This window comes from Mobula birostris, chromosome 18 (genome assembly GCF_030028105.1).
Source record: "Mobula birostris isolate sMobBir1 chromosome 18, sMobBir1.hap1, whole genome shotgun sequence".
Lineage (NCBI taxonomy): Eukaryota > Metazoa > Chordata > Chondrichthyes > Myliobatiformes > Myliobatidae > Mobula > Mobula birostris.
The window spans coordinates 37454647-37477095 of record NC_092387.1 but is presented as its reverse complement, the minus strand read 5'-3'; the positions used below and the strand labels follow the sequence as shown (position 1 = coordinate 37477095).

The 22449-nt window shown below is 43.0% G+C and overlaps 1 protein-coding gene across 4 annotated transcripts in view; it reads right to left on the bottom strand.

The window, feature by feature from the left end:
* LOC140212061 (paladin-like) overlaps nucleotides 1-22449 on the bottom strand; it is a 288234-nt gene that overhangs the window by 170317 nt on the left and 95468 nt on the right. For all 4 annotated transcript variants that reach the window (XM_072282528.1, XM_072282529.1, XM_072282526.1 and 1 more), the window contains one exon: nucleotides 14888-14963. In XM_072282528.1, the coding sequence (XP_072138629.1) occupies nucleotides 14888-14963 (76 nt within the window). The remainder of the gene's footprint in view (nucleotides 1-14887; nucleotides 14964-22449) is intronic.

Genomic DNA, 22449 nt, shown 5'->3' with positions numbered 1-22449 from the left:
AAGTGGCAGATGGAATATAATGTAGGGAAGAGCATGGTCATACATTTGGCAGAAGGAATAAAGGAGGTGACTGTTTTCTAAATAGGAAGAAAATTCAAAAATCAGAGGTGCAGAGAGACTTGGGACTCCTTGTGCAGGATTCCTTAAAGTTTACTTGCAGGCTGAGTCAGCACTAAGGAAGGCAAATGAAAAGTTAGCATTAATTTCGAGAGCACTAGAATACAAAAGCAAGGATGTAATACTTAGGTTTTATAAGGCATTGGTCAGACCACACTTGGAATATTGTGAGCAGTTTTGGGCCCCTTATCTAAAAAAAGATGTGCTGGCATTGGAGAGTGTCCAGAAGAGGATCTGTGGAATTCATTGCCTCAGTTGGATGTGCAGGCTATGTCATTGGGTACAGTTAAAGCGGAGGTTAATAGATTCTTGTTTAATCAGGGCATCAAAGGTTACAGGGAGAAGGCAGGAGAATGGAGTTGAGAGGGATGATGGATCAGCCATTATGGAATTGCAGAGCAGACTTGATGGGCCAAATGGCCTAATTCTGCTATGTCTTATGGTCTTATATTCACATCCAGATCATTTACATAAATAATGAATAACAGAGGTCCCAACACTGCCACACTTGTCAAAGACCTCTAGTTGGAGAACTGACCTTCATCCATCACCCTCTGCTTCCTGCCATCGAACCAATTCTGAATCCAACTCGCTAGCTCTCCCTGAATTCCACGTTCTAACCTTCCAGATCAGCCTGCCATGCAAGGCCTTGTTGAAGGCCTTTCTGAAGTCCATATCTACTGCCCAACCTTCACCTTTGATACCCCTTCAAACACCTCAAAAAAATTTATCAGACACGACTTTCCTTGCACAAACCATCCTTCTGCTGACTCAGCTGACTATCCAAGTGATGGTGGATCTTGAATTCACATCAGTAACTTCCCTATACCTCACCAGCCTGTAATTGCCTAGCTTGTCCTTGTGACCCTACTTGTTCTGGCACTGTCAGATTGGAAGATACCCTGCCACCCCTCTACCCACCACAGTATGCTGTGTACTGACATCTACATTTGCTGTGTTCACACTGTAACCTTCACTCAGTTTAACTAATCTTGATTGGATTTCTATATCACCCACTCTTGACACCATCAGTACTGCCACTGCAGTGTTATGCTTCTTCGACATTCAATATATTCTGGGTCACCTACACTTAGCACAGTCCATCTATTCCCAATACCATTTGCACTGTCACCTACCATCAGCAGTTTATACATATTAACCTGTGCTCAGCAATATTTGTACTTCATTCGCCTTCAACACGGTCAACACAGTCTCTTGCTCTGATTACACACCATACTGTGCTCTTGATGCTGTCAGTACCAGCAACTGGTCAAGGCATGATCTGTACTTTCACCCATTTTCAGTACCATGAAACCAATACCTGCTCTCAGCACGGTCTGTTCTACTGTGTGCTGTCATCCATTCTTGATAAGATTTATCTTGTTAACCACTCTTGAAATTGTCAGTATGGTCGCCAACTGTTACAGTAACCTCATACAGAGTCCTGGCATTTATGGCTGATGCAGTCTCAATCTGGCAGGTACTCCCACCGTGTCCTTGGCTGCTGCCTTCACTCAGCCCAGTGTGTAGGGATGTTCACACTTGATCCTTTTGGTATGAAGCCCGTGCCCAGTATGGTTTACACTGTTCTTTACCCTTGGTATTCAACCCTTGGGAAGCACAGGAAGTGAGGAAAAGGTGGATGAAGATTGTTTCTTTCATTAATGTTGGCTGAACACAATAGGAAAGGGCGACTCGCATTCAGGAAACCAGGGTGTAGAAGCAGTTTGGACGAAGATGCAATAAAACTGCCAGGAAGGGTGGGAAATAAAAGAAGAAAAAAATGGCAACTTGTCAGAAAGGTAAAGGCATAATCACACATAGACTGAAAATAAAATGGGAAAAGGTGAATTAGTGAGGATTTCAGAGTGTTTTTGGAATAGTTTCTGAGATCTGCGCAATGTTATGCCGGATCTGGTTTTGTGCGATGAGATGGGTTTGATTAATGACCTCAATTTTATATTAAGTTCAGCAGAGAAAACAATATGTCTATGGTAATATTTTAAACATAAATACAGGCAACAGACATTTACAGTGATTATTAGAAAGCACAAAATGGATACATTGCAATTGGGTTGGGGGAGGGGGCTCCACGTGGGAGAACCTACAATTCATAGTTAATTATAATGTAGAAATAAATTTAAGAAGCATAGAATTGCTTGAAAGGGGTGGCAGGCCAGAGGGCTTGACGGAATATTGAAGCGACAAAGAATAACTAAAGGATTAACATAGAAGGAAACATTAGACTGTGACATAAAACACAACATCAGATGGCAAGAGATCCTATAAATATTTTAAAATGCATAAGTTAAAGTAAGCTTTGGTCCTACAGAAAGCAAGTCTGTGGAATTAATAATGAACAGCAAGGAGATTTTAAGTGAATTGAACTAGTATTTTACATCTACATTCACTCGAGGAAATACGGGTAACACCCAAGATATAATTATAAATAGGGAAGTGGCATGGGGGAAGGAGTTTGTAAAATTACGGTAACCAGGGGCAGCAGTACTGGGCCAATTGTTAAAGCTGAAGGCTAACATAGAAACATAGAAAATAGGTGCAGGAGTAGGCCATTCAGCCCTTCGAGCCTGCACCACCATTCTGTATGATCATGGCTGATCATCCAACTCAGAACCCTGTACCTGCCTTCTCTCCATACCCCCACATCCCTTTAGCCACAAGGGCCATATCTAACTCCCTCTTAAATATAGCCAATGAACTGGCCTCAACTGTTTCCTGTGGCAGAGAATTCCACAGATTCACAACTCTCTGTGTGAAGAAGTTTTTCCTCATCTCGGTCCTAAAAGGCCTCCCCTTTATCCGCAAACTGTGACCCCTCATTCTGGACTTCCCCAACATCGGGAACAATCTTCCTGCATGTAGCCTGTCCAATCCCTTTAGAATTTTATACGTTTCAATAAGATCCCCCCTCAATCTTCTAAACTCCAGTGAGTACAAGCCTAGTCAATCCAGTCTTTCATCATATGAAAGTCCTGCCATCCCAGGAATCAATCTGGTGAAGGTTGTACTCCCTCTATGGCAAGAATGTCTTTCCTCAGATTAGGGGACCAAAACTGCACACAATACTCCAGGTGTGGTCTCACCAAGGCCTTGTTAAACTGCAGTAGTACCTCCCTGCTCCTGTACTCGAATCCTCTCGCTATAAATGCCAGCATACCACTGGCCTTTTTCACCGCCTGCTGTACCTGCGTGCCCACTTTCAATGACTGGTGTATAATGACACCTAGGTCTTGTTGCACCTCCCCTTTTCCCAATCAGCCACCATTCAGATAATAATCTGTTTTCCTGTTTTTGCCACCGAAGTGGATAACCTCATATTTATCCACATTAAATTGCTTAGAAAACAGATTTTCTGATCCGAATGGACTTTAAAAAAAGTGGCTAATCAGTGACTTCATGCATTGCCTTTGATTCTCCAATAACAAAAGTTCAAACTTCAAAGTAAAATTTATTATCAGAGTATATACAACCCTGAGATTCTTTTACCTGCGGGCATACTCAGCAAATCTATAGAGTGGTAACTGTAAACAGGATCAATGAAAGAGCAAGAGAATAGAAGACAACAAACTTTGCAAATATAAATAAATAGCAATAAATAACTAGAGCATAAAATAACAAGATAAAGAGCTCTTCAAAGTAAAATTTGTTCTTGGAGTACATACAACCCTGAGATTCTTTTACCTGCGGGCATACTCAGCAAATCTATAGAATAGTAACTGTAAACAGGATCAATGAATGAGCAAAAGCATAGAAGACAACAAGCTGTGCAAATATAAATAAACAGCAATAAATAACGAGAGCATGAAGTAACAAGATAAAGAGTCCTTAAAGTGAGATCATTGGTTGTGGGAACATCTCAATGGATGGGCAAGTGAGTGTAGTTGTCCTCTTCTATTCAAGAGCCTAATAGTTGAGGAGTAGTAACTGTTCTTGAACCTGGTGGCGCGAGTCCTGAGACTCTTGTACCTTCTTCCTGTTGGCAGCAGTGAGAAATGATCATGGCCTGGGTGGTGAGGATCTTTGAAGATGGATGCTGCTTTTCTACGACAACATTTCATGTAGATGTATTCAGTGGTTGGGGCGGCTTTACCCATAATGTACTTAGCCGAATTCACTACCTTTTGTAGGATTTTGTGCTCAAAGGCATTGGTGCTCAAAGCCATACCAGGCCGTAATGCAGCCAGTCAATATACTTTCCACCATACATCTATAGAAGTTTGTCAAGATTGTTGACAACATGACGAATCTCCGCAGACTCCTAAAGAAGTAGAAGTGCTGTTGTGCATTTATATGATGAGTCCAGGTCAGGTCCTCTGAGATAGTGGCACCCAGGAATTTAAAATTATTGACCCTTTCCATCTCTGACCCTCTGATAAGTACTGGCTTATGGTCCTCTAGTTTCCCTCTCCTGAAGTCCACAATCAGTTCTGTGGTCTTGCTGACATTGAATGAGGGGTTGTTGTTATGACATCCACTCAGCCAAATTTTCCCCTCCCTCCTGTATGCTGATTCATCACCACCTTTGATACAGCCCACAACATGAATATGGTGTTGGAGCTGTTTTTAGCCACACAGTCATAGCAAGTAGAGCAGGGGGCTAAGCACACAGCCCAATCCGAACTGGCTGGCAAAACAAAAAGTAACTCCATATATAGGTAAGAGAGGGAGCAGAAACCAGGAAACTACAAGCCAGTTAGCTTAACATCCATCATCAGGAAAATATTACAAGTTATTATCAAAGATGTAATGGCAGGGCATTTGTAAAATCCAAGGTGGTTAGGCAAAGTCAACATAGTTTTGTGAAGGGGCTATCAGGTTTGCTCAGGAGTTCTTTGAAGAATTGCTGTGGATAGAAAGGAATTGCTGGATAATCTATACCTAGATTTCCAAAAGGCATTTAATAAGAGTGCTATTTCAAATCTTTCAGAGAATGTACAAGTTGATATGGGATGTAACCTGCTGGTGTGGATGGAGTATTGAGTTAACAGAGAATGGGTAAAACAGGATTTGTTTTCCTCTGCTGGCAAAAGGTAACGAGAGGTACAACATAAAGAAGGGAGTTGATAGGCAGATGAGGTGAGAAGAGAGCCAGAATGGGGAATGAAAGAAGAAAGAAGGGGGAGGGGGGAAAAAGTTTACAGAAGTTAGAGAAATTGCTGTTCATGTCATAAGGTTGGAAGCCTCTCAGATGGAATATGAGGTGAAGCTCCTCCCACCTCAGAGTGGTCTCACCTTGGCGGTAGAGGAGGTCATGGACTGACAGGTCAGAATGGGAATTGGGATTGGTCTTAATATGGTTAGCCACTGGGTGATCCTACTCGTTGTGGACAGAGTGAAGGTGCTCAACAAAGCAGTCCCTCAATCTATAACAAGAGAAAATCTGCAGATGCTGGAAATCAAAGCAACACACACAAGGTGCTAGAGGAACTCAGCAAGTCAGGCAGATCTATGGAAAAGAATATTGTCGACATTTCGGCCTGCTGAGTTCCTCCAGCATCTCCTCTGTGTTGCTTGGAGTCCCCGATTCAAGCGATACTGGGTGCACTGGATAGCATAGATGGCCCTGACAGACTCGCAGGTGAAATACAGCCTCACCTGGAAGGACTGTTTGGGATCCTGAAAGATTGTGAGGGAGGAGGTGAATGGGCAGGTGCAGTGCTTCTTCCGCTTGCAAGGATAAGTGCCAGGAGGGAGATTAATAGGGAGGGACAAATGGACAAGGGAACCACAGAGAGAGCGATCCCTGCTGAAAACAAAGAGAGGGGAGAAGTAAAGATGTGTTTGGTGGTAGGATCCCATTGAAGAAGGCAGAAACTGTGGAGAATTATGTACCGAATATGGAGGTTCTTGAGGTGGCAGATAAGAATAACAGGAACTCTGTCCTCGTTAAGGCGATGAGAGGAGTGCAGATGTTCGGGAAATGGAGGAGATGCGGGTGAAGGTGGCATCAATAGTGGAGGAAGAGAAACCCTATTCTTTGAAGAAGGAGGACATCTCTGACATACTGGAAAGGAAAGCCTCATCCTGGGAACAGATGCAGCAGAGACGGAGGAACAGAGAAAAGCGAATAGCATTTTTCTAAGTGAAAGGGTGGGAAGAAGTAGAGTAAAGATAGCTGTGAGAGTTAGTAGGTTTATAAAATACAACAGTAGGCAGTCTGTCTCCAAAGATAGAAACAGAGATATTAAGAAAAAGGAGAGAGGTGTCAGAAATTAACCAAATGAATTTAAGGGCAGGATGGAGGTTGGAGGCAAAGTTGATGAAATTGACGAGCTCAGCATGGGCGCCAGCAGCAGCACCAATGTAGGTGTCAATGTAGCACAGAAAGAGTTGAGGAGCATTATTAGTGAAGGCACGGAACATGAACTGCTCCATATACCCAACGAAAGGACAGACATAGCTGGGACCTATGTAGGTGCCCAAGGTTACACTTTGGGTTTGAGAAAGTGGGGAGAGCTGAAAGAGAAATTGTTGAGTGTAAGGACAGTTCCACCAGATGAAAGAGGGCGGTGGTGGAGGGGAGCTGGTTAGGTCTGTTGTAGTAATAATAATAATAAGTACTTTATTGATCCCAAGTGGGAAATTCCTTTATTGCAGCAGGAATATTTAAAAACACACTAGCAGTGTGCAGACTTAACTAATAATAACATGCAAAATAATTATATACACAATAATAATGTCCAATAATAATGTATGAAATTATAAAGCAGAAACTATTGTACTTTAATGCGTGTTCTTCTGTCGCACAGAGATGGACCGTTGCATATGCTTATAGTATTTGGTAGGAAAGATTTTCTGTAACGATCCTTATGACAGCAGAGCTGAATGTCTAGAAAGAAGCAGAGAAGCCTTCCTGATGGGGGAATAGAGATGTATAGGGACCGAATATCCAGGATGCAAATTAGGCGATCAATGCCAGGGTATTAAAAATTGTTGGAGAGATCAAGAGCATGTGAAATGTCATACATCTAAGTGGAAAGAGACTGAATCAAGGCGAATAAAATGGAGTTGAGGTATGTAGAGACAAGTTCATTATCATCTGCAACTTATTCTTGCCTCCGCCTATCATCTCCCAGCTTCCTTGACTATTTCTACTCTTCTCTCCTCCATTTGCCCATCATCTGTCCTCACCTAGATCCACATATCTCTTGCTCCATCCCTTCTGTTCACTTCTTTATACTGGTTCTCTCCCCTCTACTCTTCCAGTACAGGAGAAGGGTCTTTATCCAAAATGTCAATGTCCATTTCCCTCCACAGATACTAATTGACCCTTTGAATTCCTCTAGCATTTTGTCTGTTGCTCTAGATTCCAGCATCTGCAGATCATCCGTCACTGCCTTCAAGAAGTATATGGCCTACACCTGCCTTTATTTCGTACACACTTGTGTTCTAATGGAAGGCCTTGCTGTTTGTATCTTGCAATTCAATGCCAGAGTGGATAAGTGCCAAACATAACCTAATAGGCAAATGAACGATTGTCCCAGAGCTTGCTAGAGCAGGCAGAGAATGTGCTGCTTTATTCTTTAAATCAATGCTGAACCAGCAAGTTAAATGTTGAAGAGGGAAAAAAGTGAGCAGAACTATAAAACATATCTTAACAAAAAGACTGAGGTCATAGCAGTAACACTGGCAGAAGTTGTTCCTTCAGTGACAAAGGAACAAACACCCGATTGCAGCAGTGGCTCACAAAAAACAAGAAACAAGCTGCGTCGTTGGGCATGCCTATTTTAACATGCGGGAAAGTAAAAGGCAAGGTACTGAATATAGTAGAGGTTAAAGTAAGTAAGGTATTAGATTCCCATTATGGAAACCATAAAATCAATGAGGCTGACTAAGCTTTCTGTAAATTCTTAGTCGGCATAGTCCATATAGATTTCTGACTGGACCATGAATAGTAGTTCACTTTTTGCTCTCTTTTTGTGCTACAAGTATTTTTAAAAATACATTTCTCAGTGTAATTTATAGCTTTTTTTAATGTATTGCACCATACTATAACCACAAAAGAACCAATTTCACAACAGATGTCAGTGATGATGAATGATAGTATCAGTGAGCAGTTTCAATTCCTGGGTGGGACCATCTCTAAAGATCTACGTATCCTGAGCCCAACATATTGATGCAATTGTAAAGAAGGCATGAGAGAGGCTAGATTTCATTAGGAGTTTGGGAAGACTTGGTATGTCACCAAAGACTCTAGAGAATTTCTACAGAAGTACCGTGGAGAGCATTCTAATTGGCTGCATCACTGTCTGGTTTGAAGGATCGGAAAAGGCTGCAGAAAGTTGTAAGCTCAGCCAGCTCCATCGTGGGCAGTAGCCTCCTCAGCATTCAAGGCATCCTCAAAAGGTTGATGCCTCAATAAAGCAGCATCCATCATTAAGGACTCCCGCCAATCAGGACAAGCTTCTTCATATTGCATCTATTAGAAATTGAGGTGCAGAAGCCTGATGACACACACTCAACATTTTAGAAACAGTTTTTTCCCCTTTGCTATCAGATTTCTAAACCATCCCATGAACACTACCTCACTTATTTGTTCTCTTTTTGCACTCTTTCTTATTGTAATTTATAGTTTTTCTTTTATGTGTTTGCACTTTACTGCTACTGCAAAACAACAAGTGTCATGACATATGCCAATGATATTAAACCTGATTCTAATTCTGATAATAAACCTGATTCTGGTTCTTATTCTGAAACAGGAGTCATAAGGGTTAGTTCTGGAATTTTATGGTAAAGTTAGCTACAGCCTGGAATGGCCATGCATTGAAATCTGCATGACTCTATGGGTTCTTGACAGGATGGATCTGAAAAAGGTGTTTGTTCTTGTGGGAAAATCTTGAACCATGAGTCACTGTTTAACAATGGGAGGTCATACATTTAAAAAGTGATTTTTTTTTTGGCTAACTGTGAAGAGTCTTTGGAATTTGTTTTCTCAAAGGATGGTGGAAGAAGAGGCTTTGATTAAGGGAGAAATAGATAGATTCTTAATAAGGAAAGCAGGGAAAGAAAAAGTGTGTGCAAAAGGTAGCCAGGTATGCGGCCTTCTATATATTGGCGAGACCCGACGCAGACTGGGAGACCGTTTCGTTGAATATCTACGCTCTGTCTGCCAGAGAAAGCAGGATCTCCCAGTGGCCACACATTTTAATTCCACGTCCCATTCCCATTCTGATATGTCTATCCACGGCCTCCTCTACTGTAAAGATGAAGCCACACTCAGGTTGGAGGAACAACACCTTATATTCCGCCTGGGTAGCCTCCAACCTGATGGCATGTACACTGACTTCTCAAACTTCCACTAATGCCCCACCTCCCCCTCGTACCCCATCCAGTATTTATTTATTTATATACACACATCTTTTTCTCTCCCTCCTTTTTCTCCCTCTGTCCCTCTCACTATACCCCTTGCCCATCCTCTGGGCTTCCCCCCCTCCCCCTTTTCTTTCTCCCTGGGCCTCCTGTCCCATGATCCTCTCATATCCCTTTTGCCAATCAACTGTCCAGCTCTTGGCTCCATCTCTCCCCCTCCTGTCTTCTCCTATCATTTTGGATCTCCCCCTCCCCCTCCCACTTTCAAATCTCTTATTAGCTCTTCTTTTAGTTAGTCCTAATGAAGGGTCTCGGCCCAAAACGTCAACTGTACCTCTTCCCAGAGATGCTGCCTGGCCTGCTGCATTCACCAGCAACTTTTATGTGTGTTGCAGGTATGGGCCGGAGTGTGGGATTAAGGTTACAATTAGACCTATCTACAGTATCTCCTTTAGCAATAGAGAGTGATTCTCTATCTCCTTCCTATCAGATTCCTTCTTCTTTCCACTTAGGTTAGGAGAGATAAATACGAGAGGACATGGCTTTAGGGTGAAAGGGGCAAGGTTTAGGGGGAACTTCTTCACTCAGAGTGTGATGGGAGTGTGGAACAAGCTGCCATCTGACATGGTAAATGCGGGCTCACTCTTAAGTTTTAAGAATAAATTGGATAGGTACATTGATGGGAGAGGTCTGGAGGGTTATGGACTGGATGCAGGTCAATGGGACCAACAGAATAATGTTTTTGCACAGACTAGAAGGGCCAAATGGCCTGTTTTCTGTGCTGTAGTGTTCTATGGTTCTTCAGCCTTTCACTTACCCACCTATCACCTCCCAGTTCTCACTTCATACGCCTCCCCCACCCAACTACCTTCCCTCTTGCCTGGCTTCATCCTATCACCTCCTTTCCGCCCCCCCATCCCCACCGTTCCCTCTAATTTGTAATGACCCGTGTGCACAAAAATCTTGTGCTGTGCAATTATTTGCCCACTGACAACATGTGCACCCTGAATTTTATATATAGAGGTATTCATTTTAACAGCTAGCAGAACACTGTCAATAAGAACTTTGATCTCCTCTGGATCTGTTTGTTTTTAATCTCATTCATCTCCACTCTCACAAAACATGTATAGCAGCCCCATAGCGGGTAATGAAGGATTTTTCTTGCCGGAGTTTATCAACACCATCCATATGTAATTTGCTTGTTAAATAACACTTTAAAAAGTCAAGTTTCCAAATTTCACTCCACTTCTTCCCATTTCAAATTCTCCAGTAACTTTTGCATCGCAACATTACACACAAGTAACACCAGTTTCATGTCTTTTTCTGTTAAACTCTAACAATTGACTATTTAAGGTTTTGTTTCATTGAATTGAATTTTAAAAATGGAATTATGTTTTGCTTCTGTGGCTGCCTTTGTTATTTGTTTTTGGCAAACATTGCAAGGTAATGAGTAAATTCTGTATTCAGCCTGTTACTTCCTCCCGCACAGAACCATGAAAGCCTGCTAGAACTGTGAAACCTTGCACGCAAGTAAGGTACTGAATAAATTCCGATGTAAAAGGACTTGAGGCTTTCAGTAGCTGAGAGGAAGGAGAAAGCAAACACTGCCGTTTTTATAGTATTCAAATCAGAAATGTCATTCACTGCAGCATTAGCCAAACACAAAACCGGTACAAAAGTTCATTTTCTTTCACCATTTGTAATTCACTAGCAGCCTGCCCAAGCTCTTTGTTTGCCCTGGCTGTAACAGTGATAACACCAGCAAAAAGTACTACGTAAGGAAAAACAAACTGATAACAGGAAGTACACCAGCAAACAGGTCTGTCTGCAGAAAGCAAAACGAGGCAAAAATGTAGGGTATATAAATAAAGGTATTTAAAGGGAAAATAATGAAAGCATGGCATATTTCCCACAGGTAAACTCTGTGTCTCATCTCCCTGTCTATATGAATGACTGCAGAAATTGCTATGTTAATGTACCATTGTTTTACCACTGATAAGACCCACTGAATAACTGCAGAAGTCTCCTTGAAAGAGCTATGTTCTAGGTGTCATTAGCAAGTTGAATATTTATTGCCTATTCGTTGTTGATCCCCAAAGAAGTGTGGATGAGCTGTCTCCTTGAACTGCTGCAGTCTGAGGGATGAAGGTGCAGTCACGGTGCGGTTGAGTAGGGAAACAGCATTTAATACAAATGAGTGGTTTCCTAGGTCAACATATGCTAATCAACCACATTTTACAATCAGAGTCAAAAAGCACAGAAACAGGCCATTCAGCCCATCATTTCGATGCCAACCTTTTTGCCCACCTATACACAAATCCCACTTGCCTGCATTAAGACTCTCATAAAGAAGCATCAGGTTAACTTTCCAGAAATACTTTATTAACAATTCAACACTACTCAGATTTCTATTATCATAAGAATTTTTAAAAATGAATTTAAATTCTCCTGCTGCCATAAGACACATTAATATAGCTGCTCTTATGCCACTTCACATCACTCTTTATTGATGAAATACCCTGGAAATGTAGTCACTCTGATAAGGAAAAGTGGTAACAATTGGAAACTATAGCAAGTTCCCAAAGAAACACATGCGATAAATAAAGATCACATAATCTTTTCTTGGTAATGGTGAGTGAGGATTAAATACATTTAGAATACCAGAATATTATCCTTCTCAGCCAAATTCTCCTGCATTCTCCCCGAATACCAGGGAGAACAAGCCATTTCCTTTTGAAGCTGTGGGATCTATTAAATCAGATTGGGAGCACAGACTGCTCATGTCCCATTCAAAACACTGGAGATTATTTGCACGACTCCAAGTCACATTACTGCGCTGTTGAAAATCAGGTTAACTCAAAATAAAACAAATTTCCTGCACATTTTGCAGATGCTTTAGCATTACTTGGAAAATTTGTCTTTTCACTTTTTGGCAGGCTTTTCACTCTCTCCCAGTACTTTTTGACCAACTTGTTCTGCACCCTATCACTGACACTGTCTACTCTCCATCCTTCCACTCTCTGAAGAAAATGCACTCAGTGGCCACTTTATTAGATATAGGAGTGGAACCCGGTGCGGTCTTCTGCTGCTGTAGCCCATCCATTTCAAGATTCGATATGTTGTGCTTTCAGTGATGCTTTTCTGCACACCACTGTTGTAACATGTGGTTACCTGAGTTACTGTCACCTTTCTGTCTGCTTGAACCAGTCTGGCCATTCTCCTCTGACCTCCCTCATTAACAAGGCGTTTTTTTGCCCACAGAACTGCCTCTCATTGTTTTGTTCTGGTTTTTTTTGCACCATTCTCTGTGAGCTCTTGAGACTGCTGTGTGTGAGAATACCAGGTGATCGATCAACAGTTTCTGAGATATTCAAACCATCCCCTCTGGCACCAACCTCATTCCTCCATCAAACACTTAGATCAGATTTCTGATGTTTGATCTGAACAATTGAACCTCTTGAACACGAGGAATTCTGCAGATGCTGGAAATTCAAGCAACACACATCAAAGTTGCTGGTGAACGCAGCAGGCCAGGCAGTATCTCTAGGAAGAGGTACAGTCGACGTTTTGGGCCAAGACCCTTCGTCAGGACTAACTGAAGGAAGAGCTAGTAAGAGTTTTGAAAGTGGGAGAGGGAGGGGGAGATCCAAAATGATAGGAGAAGACAGGAGGGGGAAAGATGGAGCCAAGAGCTGGACAGGTGATTGGCAAAAGGGATATGAGAGGATCATGGGACAGGAGGCCCAGGGAGAAAGAAAAGGGGGAGGGGGGGAAGCCCAGAGGATGGGCAAGGGGTATAGTGAGAGGGACAGAGGGAGAAAAAGGAGGGAGAGAAAAAGATGTGTGTATATAAATAAATAACTGATGGGGTACCAGGGGGAGGTGGGGCATTAGCAGAAGTTTGAGAAGTCAATGTTCATGCCATCAGGTTGGAGGCTACCCAGACGGAATATAAGGTGTTGTTCCTCCACCCTGAGTGTAGCTTCATCTCTACAGTAGAGGAGGCCGTGGATAGACATATCAGAATGGGAATGGGACGTGGAATTAAAATGTGTGGCCACTGGGAGATCCTGCTTTCTCTGGTGGACAGAGCATAGGTGTCCAGCAAAACGATCTCCCAGTCCCTTTTTCCATTCACCTGTCCAGCTCTTGGCTCGATTCCTCCCCCTCCTGTCTTCTCCCATCATTTTGGATCTCCCCCTCCCCCTCCCACTTTCAAACCTCTTACTAGCTCTTCCTTCAGTTAGTCCTGATGAAGGGTCTCGGCCTGAAACGTCGACTGCACCTCTTCCTAGAGATGCTGCCTGGCCTGCTGCGCTCACCAGTGACTTTGATGTGTGTTAACTGAACCTCTTGATCATGTCTGCATGCATTGAATTGTTGCCACATGACTGGCTGATTAAATATTTGCATTAAGGTGCAGGTGTACAGGTGTACCTAATGAAGTGTCCACTGAATGTACATTTATAACACATTAACTTGATAAAGGGTCTTTGAACCAAAACATCGGTTTTGTTTTTCTCCTGGCTGATGCTGCAAGTTCTCAGCATTCTCATTTTATGTAATCAAAATGCCTTTGTTCATGATTTTGGTAAATGATAAAACAGTGGGGAGGATATGGGGTCAATTTTTCCTGCTGTTAGACCATAAAACACAGGAGCAAAATCAGGCCACTTGGCTCATTGAGTCTGCTCCAGCATTCTATTATCTGCTTTATTATCCCTCTCAAACTCATTCTCCTGCCTTGTCCCCGTAACCTTTCTAATCAAAAGCCTATCAAGCTCCACTTCAAATATACCCAATGACATGGTCACCACTGCCATCTGTGGCAATTAATTCAACAGATTCACTATCCTCTGGGTAAAGGAATTACTTCTCATTTCTGTTCTAAGTGATCATCAATTCTAAGACTGTGACATCTGGTCCTAGATTCTGCCCACTATGGGAAACACCCTCTCCACACCCACTATCTAGGCATCTGAATATTCAATAGGTTTCAATGAGATCCCCTCCCCCCCATTCTTCTAAACTCCAGTGAGTAAAGGCCCAGAGCCATCAAACAGTCTTTGTATATTAGTTCTTCCACTCCTGGATCTTGTTTGATATATGACTTGGGTTGAGTGGCGAAGCCAAGCCTTGATTTAATCTGAAGGACATTTTCTTCAACAGTGCAGCAGAGCCTCAGAGTTTTGTTTATCCCTAGATTGGGAGTTTGAGGTTATGTGTTCCCTTTTGGCTTCAAAAGGGTGACAACCTTATCAGTGCCCAAGCATAGTGTTCACCCATGCTCTCGTGCTCAATTTTGTTGAGTGGTACTTGGATCTATAAACTTCTAACTAGGGTAAGGATAACAACCAGGTTACAGCTATTACAAACATCCAGTGTCTGCTGGTTCAGGAATTTGCAACAATCATATTTTAGAACAATAGTACACACTTACCCTGAGTGAATTAATAAACGTGTCTATTTGTGCTTGTAGCTGCAGCCCAGCCAAGGACAGTGGCAATCGATGGTACCTATAATATCAAGCAACAAAAAATACTTAATCATTTATATATATATATATATAATAGGACACATCATGAGTCCATATCAGTGTAACCATCTATTCACAACTATAACCTAATCACCAGAACCTGTGGGTGTGGTTTAATGCTGAATGGACAATGTGCCAAGACAAAATTAAAATATTTTTTCTCCTCTAATGTTCATCTGAATTCACTACAGACTGAATACGCTCCTGGTCCCAGGAACTTTGGAAGCTGAGGCCGTTATCAGTAAAATCAAATAGGATTCCTGGAATGCACACTCAGCAATAGAAACAGTGAATGCAACATTTATTCTTAAAATCCACCCTACTGTGAACTGTTATGTTGCCACCTTCACGGTATTGCAACATAGATTCAAGTGAACTTGACAGGTCATTAGCTTCACTACGAAGCTGACCTAAATCACTAACTCTTCTGGTAAGATGGCAGCGCATTCAGACACATCAGCTTTGCAGGAGAGATGGGGAAAGCCAATCAAAGGTGTCCTTTTTACAATCACAAGACAATGCTGAGCATTAAGAACTTCAAGTACTACAGGCCTACACCATGAGCAAGCTGCTCACTGGCAGAGGAGCTGGACTTTGTGTGGACCATGTTACTACCAGCAACAGGAAGGCATCGGAGTCGACAGGCGAATGCCATATGCAGTCTAACAGCGAGTGATTGTCTTGGATGTTTCTCTTGTGATCACAAGACCCTGTTGGACTCTGATAACGTAAAATGTTGAAAACCCGTTTCCCTTGTTTATTGGTGTGACAGGAGGCAGGGAAGCTATGTAATCTCGATTGTAGCAAGGACTAGGCCTGAAGCTGCGGGTTTGCCTGTTGCTGCAGTCCAAGGGAAGAAGCACTGGAGGTGGTGAAGCATGGCATCCATGCTAAGCGCCGCCCCCCCTCCGCCAGTCGATGGTGGCATCAGTGGAATGACAAGCTGGACTGCATGCGTGCATTTGTCTGCGGACTGCTGAGAACTGCCAGTTCTTGCCAACAACACCATTACACCATCAATTTACAGTACATATCTATTAGGGACTTGGGCTATTTTTTGTGTGTGATTGTAAGTTTACTTGTTATCTTATATGTGCCTTGTGCTGTGTATGACTGCTGGCACATTATTTTGCACCCTGGCCCCGAAGGAACACTGTTTCATTCGGCTGTACTCATGGGTATTCATGTATGATTGAATGATGATTAAACTCGAGACAACTGTACCAGTTGTAGAATGGCTTCACTCAGTACAAACTCAGTGTATAAAAGGGTCTGTTGTAACTGCCACAATTAACACCTAAGATTAAATATTAACCAACAGCAAAGCAGCAGAGACACAATCTAACCAATTCAAATACTCTATAATTTTAGAAATACTCTCGAAAGGTATTGTCTTACAGATGACACACTAAACCAAGGTCTCATTGCTCACACGAGGAATTCTGCAGATGCTGGAAATTCAAGCAACACACATCAAAGTTGCTGGTGAACGCAGCAGGCCAGGCAGCATCTCTAGGAAGAGGTACAGTCAACATTTCGGGCTGAGACCCTTCGTTAGGACTAACTGAAGGAAGAGTTAGTAAGAGATTTGAAAGTGGGAGGGGGAGGGGGAGATCCAAAATGATAGGAGAAGACAGGAGGGGGAGGGATGGAGCCAAGAACTGGACAGGTGATTGGCAAAAGGGATATGAGAGGGTCATGGGACAGGAGGCCCAGGGAGAAGGAAAAGGGGGAGGGGGGGTTAAAAAACCCAGAGGATGGGCAAGGGGTATAGTCAGAGGGACAGAGGGAGAAAAAGGAGAGAGAGAGAAAGAATGTGTGTATATAAATAAATAACAGATGGGGTACTAACGAGGTGGGGCATTAACGGAAGTTAGAGAAGTCAATGTTCATGCCATCAGGTTGGAGGCTACCCAGACAGAGTATAAGGTGTTGTTCCTCCAACCTGAGTGTGGCTTCATCTTTACAGTAGAGGAGGCCGTGGATAGACATATCAGAATGGGAATGGGATGTGGAATTAAAATGTGTGGTCACTGGGACCACACATTGCTCATTTAGACAGGTAGTCTTTGAAGAAGACCAGGGATTTCTGCTGGTGTTCTCATTATCATTTCTTTCTCAACCCCTAATATCAGGTTAACTCATCTATTGTAGCTTTGATATTCATGGGACCATGCTTAGGCTCGGTTTTGTCTTTTGGAATTCAGCACTGTAACCATGTTCGTCTGGATCACAGTCTGAATTTGGACAACAGGCCTTCGAAAATGTTATCAACAAACAGCGATGATATCCTAAACAGAACACGTTCACTTCAAGGCCCTTGATGTATTGCAAGTTATTCAAAATAAACAGAGAAGGCGGGTTCAAATAAAACAACGAGAAATACATCCCTTTTATATAAACACTGAAATGATGATGGATTTTCGGGAGAGAGAACTGTGGCATCTTCCAAAAATTAATCAGTAAAATCAGACTAAACAATCTGACTATGGCTTTCGTTCATTTGGAACAGGGTGAGGCTGAGGATGGGTTGCTAAATCAGGTAAGGGAAGGTAACGAGAGATTAATACACACCTATTACTTCAGATGCAGGCAGCAGAGCAACCTCATGTAACCTGCATGAATGAAATGAGCAGCCAGCCCTAGCCACTGTCAACTAGCTGTTTACTCCACAAGGAGTAGTGTCTATATCCTCTTTTGATTCACTGTTCATTAGGCTAACAACAAGACATTCTTTATTGTGGTAGTCAGTGTTTAACTAACAGCAGTGAATGAGACAGAAATGGGGTCGAAACAACGTATACTGTGTAGTAAACAGTATGATGTTAAGCATGCACTCACTGTCATACACATTACACAGAGGTCCAAAGTTGTATTGGGCAAGATCACAGGAAGTTAGTCTGAAACCTGCATCTCAAGCTGGATGCAGTGGGAGGTAGAAATTAAAGAAACTCAAAAAAAAATCCCATAGATGCTAACTGTCTCATTGAGATCCTCCAAAACCTTATTTGTTGCTCCAGATTGTAGCATCTGCACTCTGCTGTACCCAGCCCCAGATTATTACCACTCTTCCGGCCTATGGTTAGGCCACACTTAGATCCCCTCCAGTTCGCCTACCAGCCCCGACTAGGAGTTGAGGATGCCATCGTCTACCTGTTGAACCGTGTCTACGCCCACCTGGACAAGCCAGCGAGCACTGTGAGGGTCATGTTTTTTGACTTCTCTAGTGTGTTCAACACCATCCGCCCTGCACTGCTGGGGAGAAGCTGACAGCGATGCAGGTGGATGCTTCCCTGGTATCATGGATTCTCGATTACCTGACTGGCAGACCACAGTACGTGTGCTTGCAACACTGTGTGTCCGACAGAGTGATCAGCAGAACTGGGGCTCCACAGGGGACTGTCTTGTCTCCCTTTCTCTTCACCATTTACACCTCGAACTTCAACTACTGTACAGAGTCCTGTCATCTTCGGAAATTTTCGGATGACTCTGCCATAGTTGGATGCATCAGCAAGGGAGATGAGGCTGAGTACAGGGCTACGGTAGGAAACTTTGTCACATGGTGTGAGCAGAATTATCTGCAGCTTAATGTGAAAAAGACTAAGGAGCTGGTGGTAGACCTGAGGAGAGCTAAGGTACCGGTGACCCCTGTTTCCATCCAGGGGGTCAGTGTGGACATGGTGGAGGATTACAAATACCTGGGGATACAAATTGACAATAACCTGGACTGGTCAAAGAACACTGAGGCTATCTACAAGAAGGGTCAGAGCCGTCTCTATTTCCTGAGGAGACTGAGGTCCTTTAACATCTGTCAGACAATGCTGAGGATGTTCTACGAGTCTGTGGTGGCCAGTGCGACCATGTTTGCTGTTGTGTGCTGGGGCAGCAGGCTGAGGGTAGCAGATACCAACAGAATCAACAAACTCATTCGTAAGGCCAGTGATGTTGTGGGGATGGAACTGGACTCTCTCACGGTGGTGTCTGAAAAGAGGATGCTGTCCAAGTTGCATGCCATCTTGGACAATGTCTCCCATCCACTACATAATGTTCTGAGTGGGCACAGGAGTACATTCAGCCAGAGACTCATTCCACCGAGATGCAACACAGAGTGTCATAGGAAGTCATTCCTGCCTGTGGCCATCAAACTTTACAACTCCTCCCTTGGAGGGTCAGACACCCTGAGCCAATAGGCTGGTCCTAGACTTATTTCTTGGCATAATTTACATATTACTATTTAACTATTTATTGTTCTATTACTATTTATTATTTATGGTGCAACTGTAACGAAAACCAATTTCCCCCGGGATCAATAAAGTATGACTATGACTATGACTATTACCCACAAAAAGAGGACACCACTCCCATCCTCTGCTCTAAAAAGCCATCTCGTAGGCATTCAACAAGTTTACTCTCTTGGGCTCCATTACCAACCTGATTTTCTCAATCGACCTGTATGTTGAAATTTCCCACGACTATCATAACATTGCCCTTTTGACACTCCTTTTCTATTTTCTGTTGTAACCTGTGGTCCACATCCCAGCTATTGTTGGGAGACCTGTATATAACTGCCACCAGAGTCCTTTTAACCTTGCAGTTTCTTAACTCAACTCACAAGGATTCAACATCTTCTGATCCTATGTCACATCTTTCTAATGATTTGATGTCATTCTTTACTAGCAGAGCCACACCATCCTTCTGCCAACCTTCCTATCCCTCCAATACAATGTGTTACCTTGGACATTCAGCTCCCAACTGTAACCATCCTTCAGCTATGATTCAGCGATGGCCACATCATATCTGACAATAAGTAATAGTTCTGTCAGAAAATAGGACTCCCTAAGAAGGTGTGCTTCACTAAGCAAAATGCCATGGAAAAACAGCAGAATTCAAACGTCTACTCTACGCAAGGAGATGGCCAGAATGATGAAGTGGGCACTACTTTCCAATACCATGACAGGGATCCCTTACTTGGTTACACTCACAGTGGACAACCAGCTTGTGAAATTTGAACTGGATACAGGATCAGCTGTTACCTTGGTAAGACGCTACACACATCCATGCTATTTTCAGTGTAGCTCCGAAGCACCAAATTTGGCATTCAGAATTATGGAATCTGGCATAAGGATAATTCACTTACCAAGGTAACAGCTGACCCTGTATGTTTGAATTCTGCTATTTTCCATTGGTACTTTGCTTAGTGAAGCACACCTTCTTAGGATGCCATACTTTCTGACAGAACCAGCAAATTGTCTTTTGATGCTTGCAATCGGACCATTGGGAATGACTTTCACGAGGCTTACATGATCTCTGTGGAGGCTGCAGACTGCTTGTATCCACTGGCAAACATTGACGTTTTCGGGAGGGGACTGAATCTGCATAAAGCCTCTCTTGACTGCCTCCTGGTGGTGAGCTGTGGAGCATGATTTGCCCCAGGAAAATCATGCTTTTCGGACAAGAGGCTCTCCTGTGTCTGCCCATCTTGGATTCCAACAATCAACGTGTGGATAAGTATCACTGTTTCGAATTGGCTCTGAAGAATATCTTTGTATTTACATTCCTGTGTTGCTAGGGTCAGTCTTGTGATCAAATGATTTACATTCTCATCAGGGCTCTGCTGCAGCTGTGAGTACCTGAAGCATGCCATAAAGACATTGTCTTGTGTCCTCCAAACATAGTCCATAGCCTCAAATACATCTGTCAGCTCAGATTCATTCTGTAGGTGGAGAGCATCAAATTATCTCTGCCCAAATTCTCCCAAGTGTATGAGGGGCAGCTTGGCATCATTGCTTCCTCCAGCTTCGCCGCTGGTGTTACAATTGGCGGAGTTTGATGTAATTGCAATTTTTCCCACTGCCGCCGGTTTCCAGGGGCTGGTTATGCCATAGTTGCAGCCCAGAATCGATTTGGTGCTTGGAGTGGGGCAGCCATTCACCTTCTGATCCTCATCACCAAATGTTACGCATGCACAGAGCAAAAAAGACAACGGAGTGGTCCTGATGAAGGGTCTCGGCCTGAAACGTCGACTGCACCTCTTCCTAGGGATGCTGCCTGGCCTGCTGCGTTCACCAGCAACTTTGATGTGTGTTGCTTGGAGTGGTATGATTACACTTTTTCACTGAGTCCTGTTAGTAACAGTACACGCTGAGCAACTTACAGTGTGAGGGTTCTGAGATGAGAGCATGTGCACTCGAAAGTCTACATGTAAAAGGCAGAAAGTACTGCACGGGTAGGAGGTCCAGTCAATTCACTGCACAACAGATCAGCACGTGTGCACTTGCCATATTCTGGCAATCGAGCTTATACAGTACAACAATTCCATCAGATACTTGCTTGACTATACTGTGGACAGTTGTTTAAATTTGGACAGTAGTTCCCAGATCTTTATGAGAAGGACTTGCAACGTCTACTAGGCTGGAAGCAATACAATCATATGCAAAATCAATGCTCCAGAGAGTTCATCCAGTTTCATTCTTTCTCCATTTCAACATAGTGCTAATGATACAACAAGTAACTTGCCAGGCCATTTCAAGAAAGTATTGAATTATCAACCATCATGGGAAGTCTGTGGTCATGCATAGCTCATACTGAGTAAGGGTGGCAGATTTCCTCTCCCGATGAGCATTAGTACCTGTGCCTTTGTTCTTCTCGGAGGTGGAGCACACACCAATGTTAGGGTCAACCATCAGCAGATAAATCACATATCACAGTTGCCACCTTTGGCTTTGTTGTATTTATGGATATCCAGGTGGATAAACAGACTGCCTCAGAATGAAGACAACATAACCACTGCAATGAAATTTATCAATCTCCTTCATTGTTTCATATCTATAGTTCAGCAACACCAAACTGTTGAGAGAATGGAAACATTTCAGAGCCTCTTGATAGTTCCTATCACTTTCTGCCAATAGAGTCTGCAAGATGTTGGAAATATCACTTCCTCTAGTACAGAAATAATATGTTTCAAAGTTTATCCCACAGTCACCCCAGCAACCAAACTTACTGTTCTTTCCACCTTGCTCTGAGATGTTGCATTTTTGGCCAAACGCTTACCTCAGCAAGGACAATCCTCCCGAAACGTTGACATACCACACAGGTAACTGAGGTAGCAGAATTTTTCCTTGACTAGTGAGCAAGTGTGGCCTCCTGCTGAAACCCTTACTTCCCTTTCTCTTTCACCAACTTGTCATGCTCTGTGCCCTCTGCTCACTTTCCCAATCATTCTGATTCCTACAAGAAATGCCTACTATCTCAGTTTGGGAAGCTTTAGTAGGTTAGGCACCTGGAGCATGATTCTAGTTATTTTAAAAGGACTCTAGGAAGTGCCAAGCCTTTACACAATTGTATCAACTTCCTGCCGAAATCAATTAGTTACTAACCTGAAAGTTTATGATCCCTTTAAATAGCATTGTTGGCGGGGATGTGCACTTCTGCTGCTGAACTGATGTTTATTCATGCAAGGTTAAGAC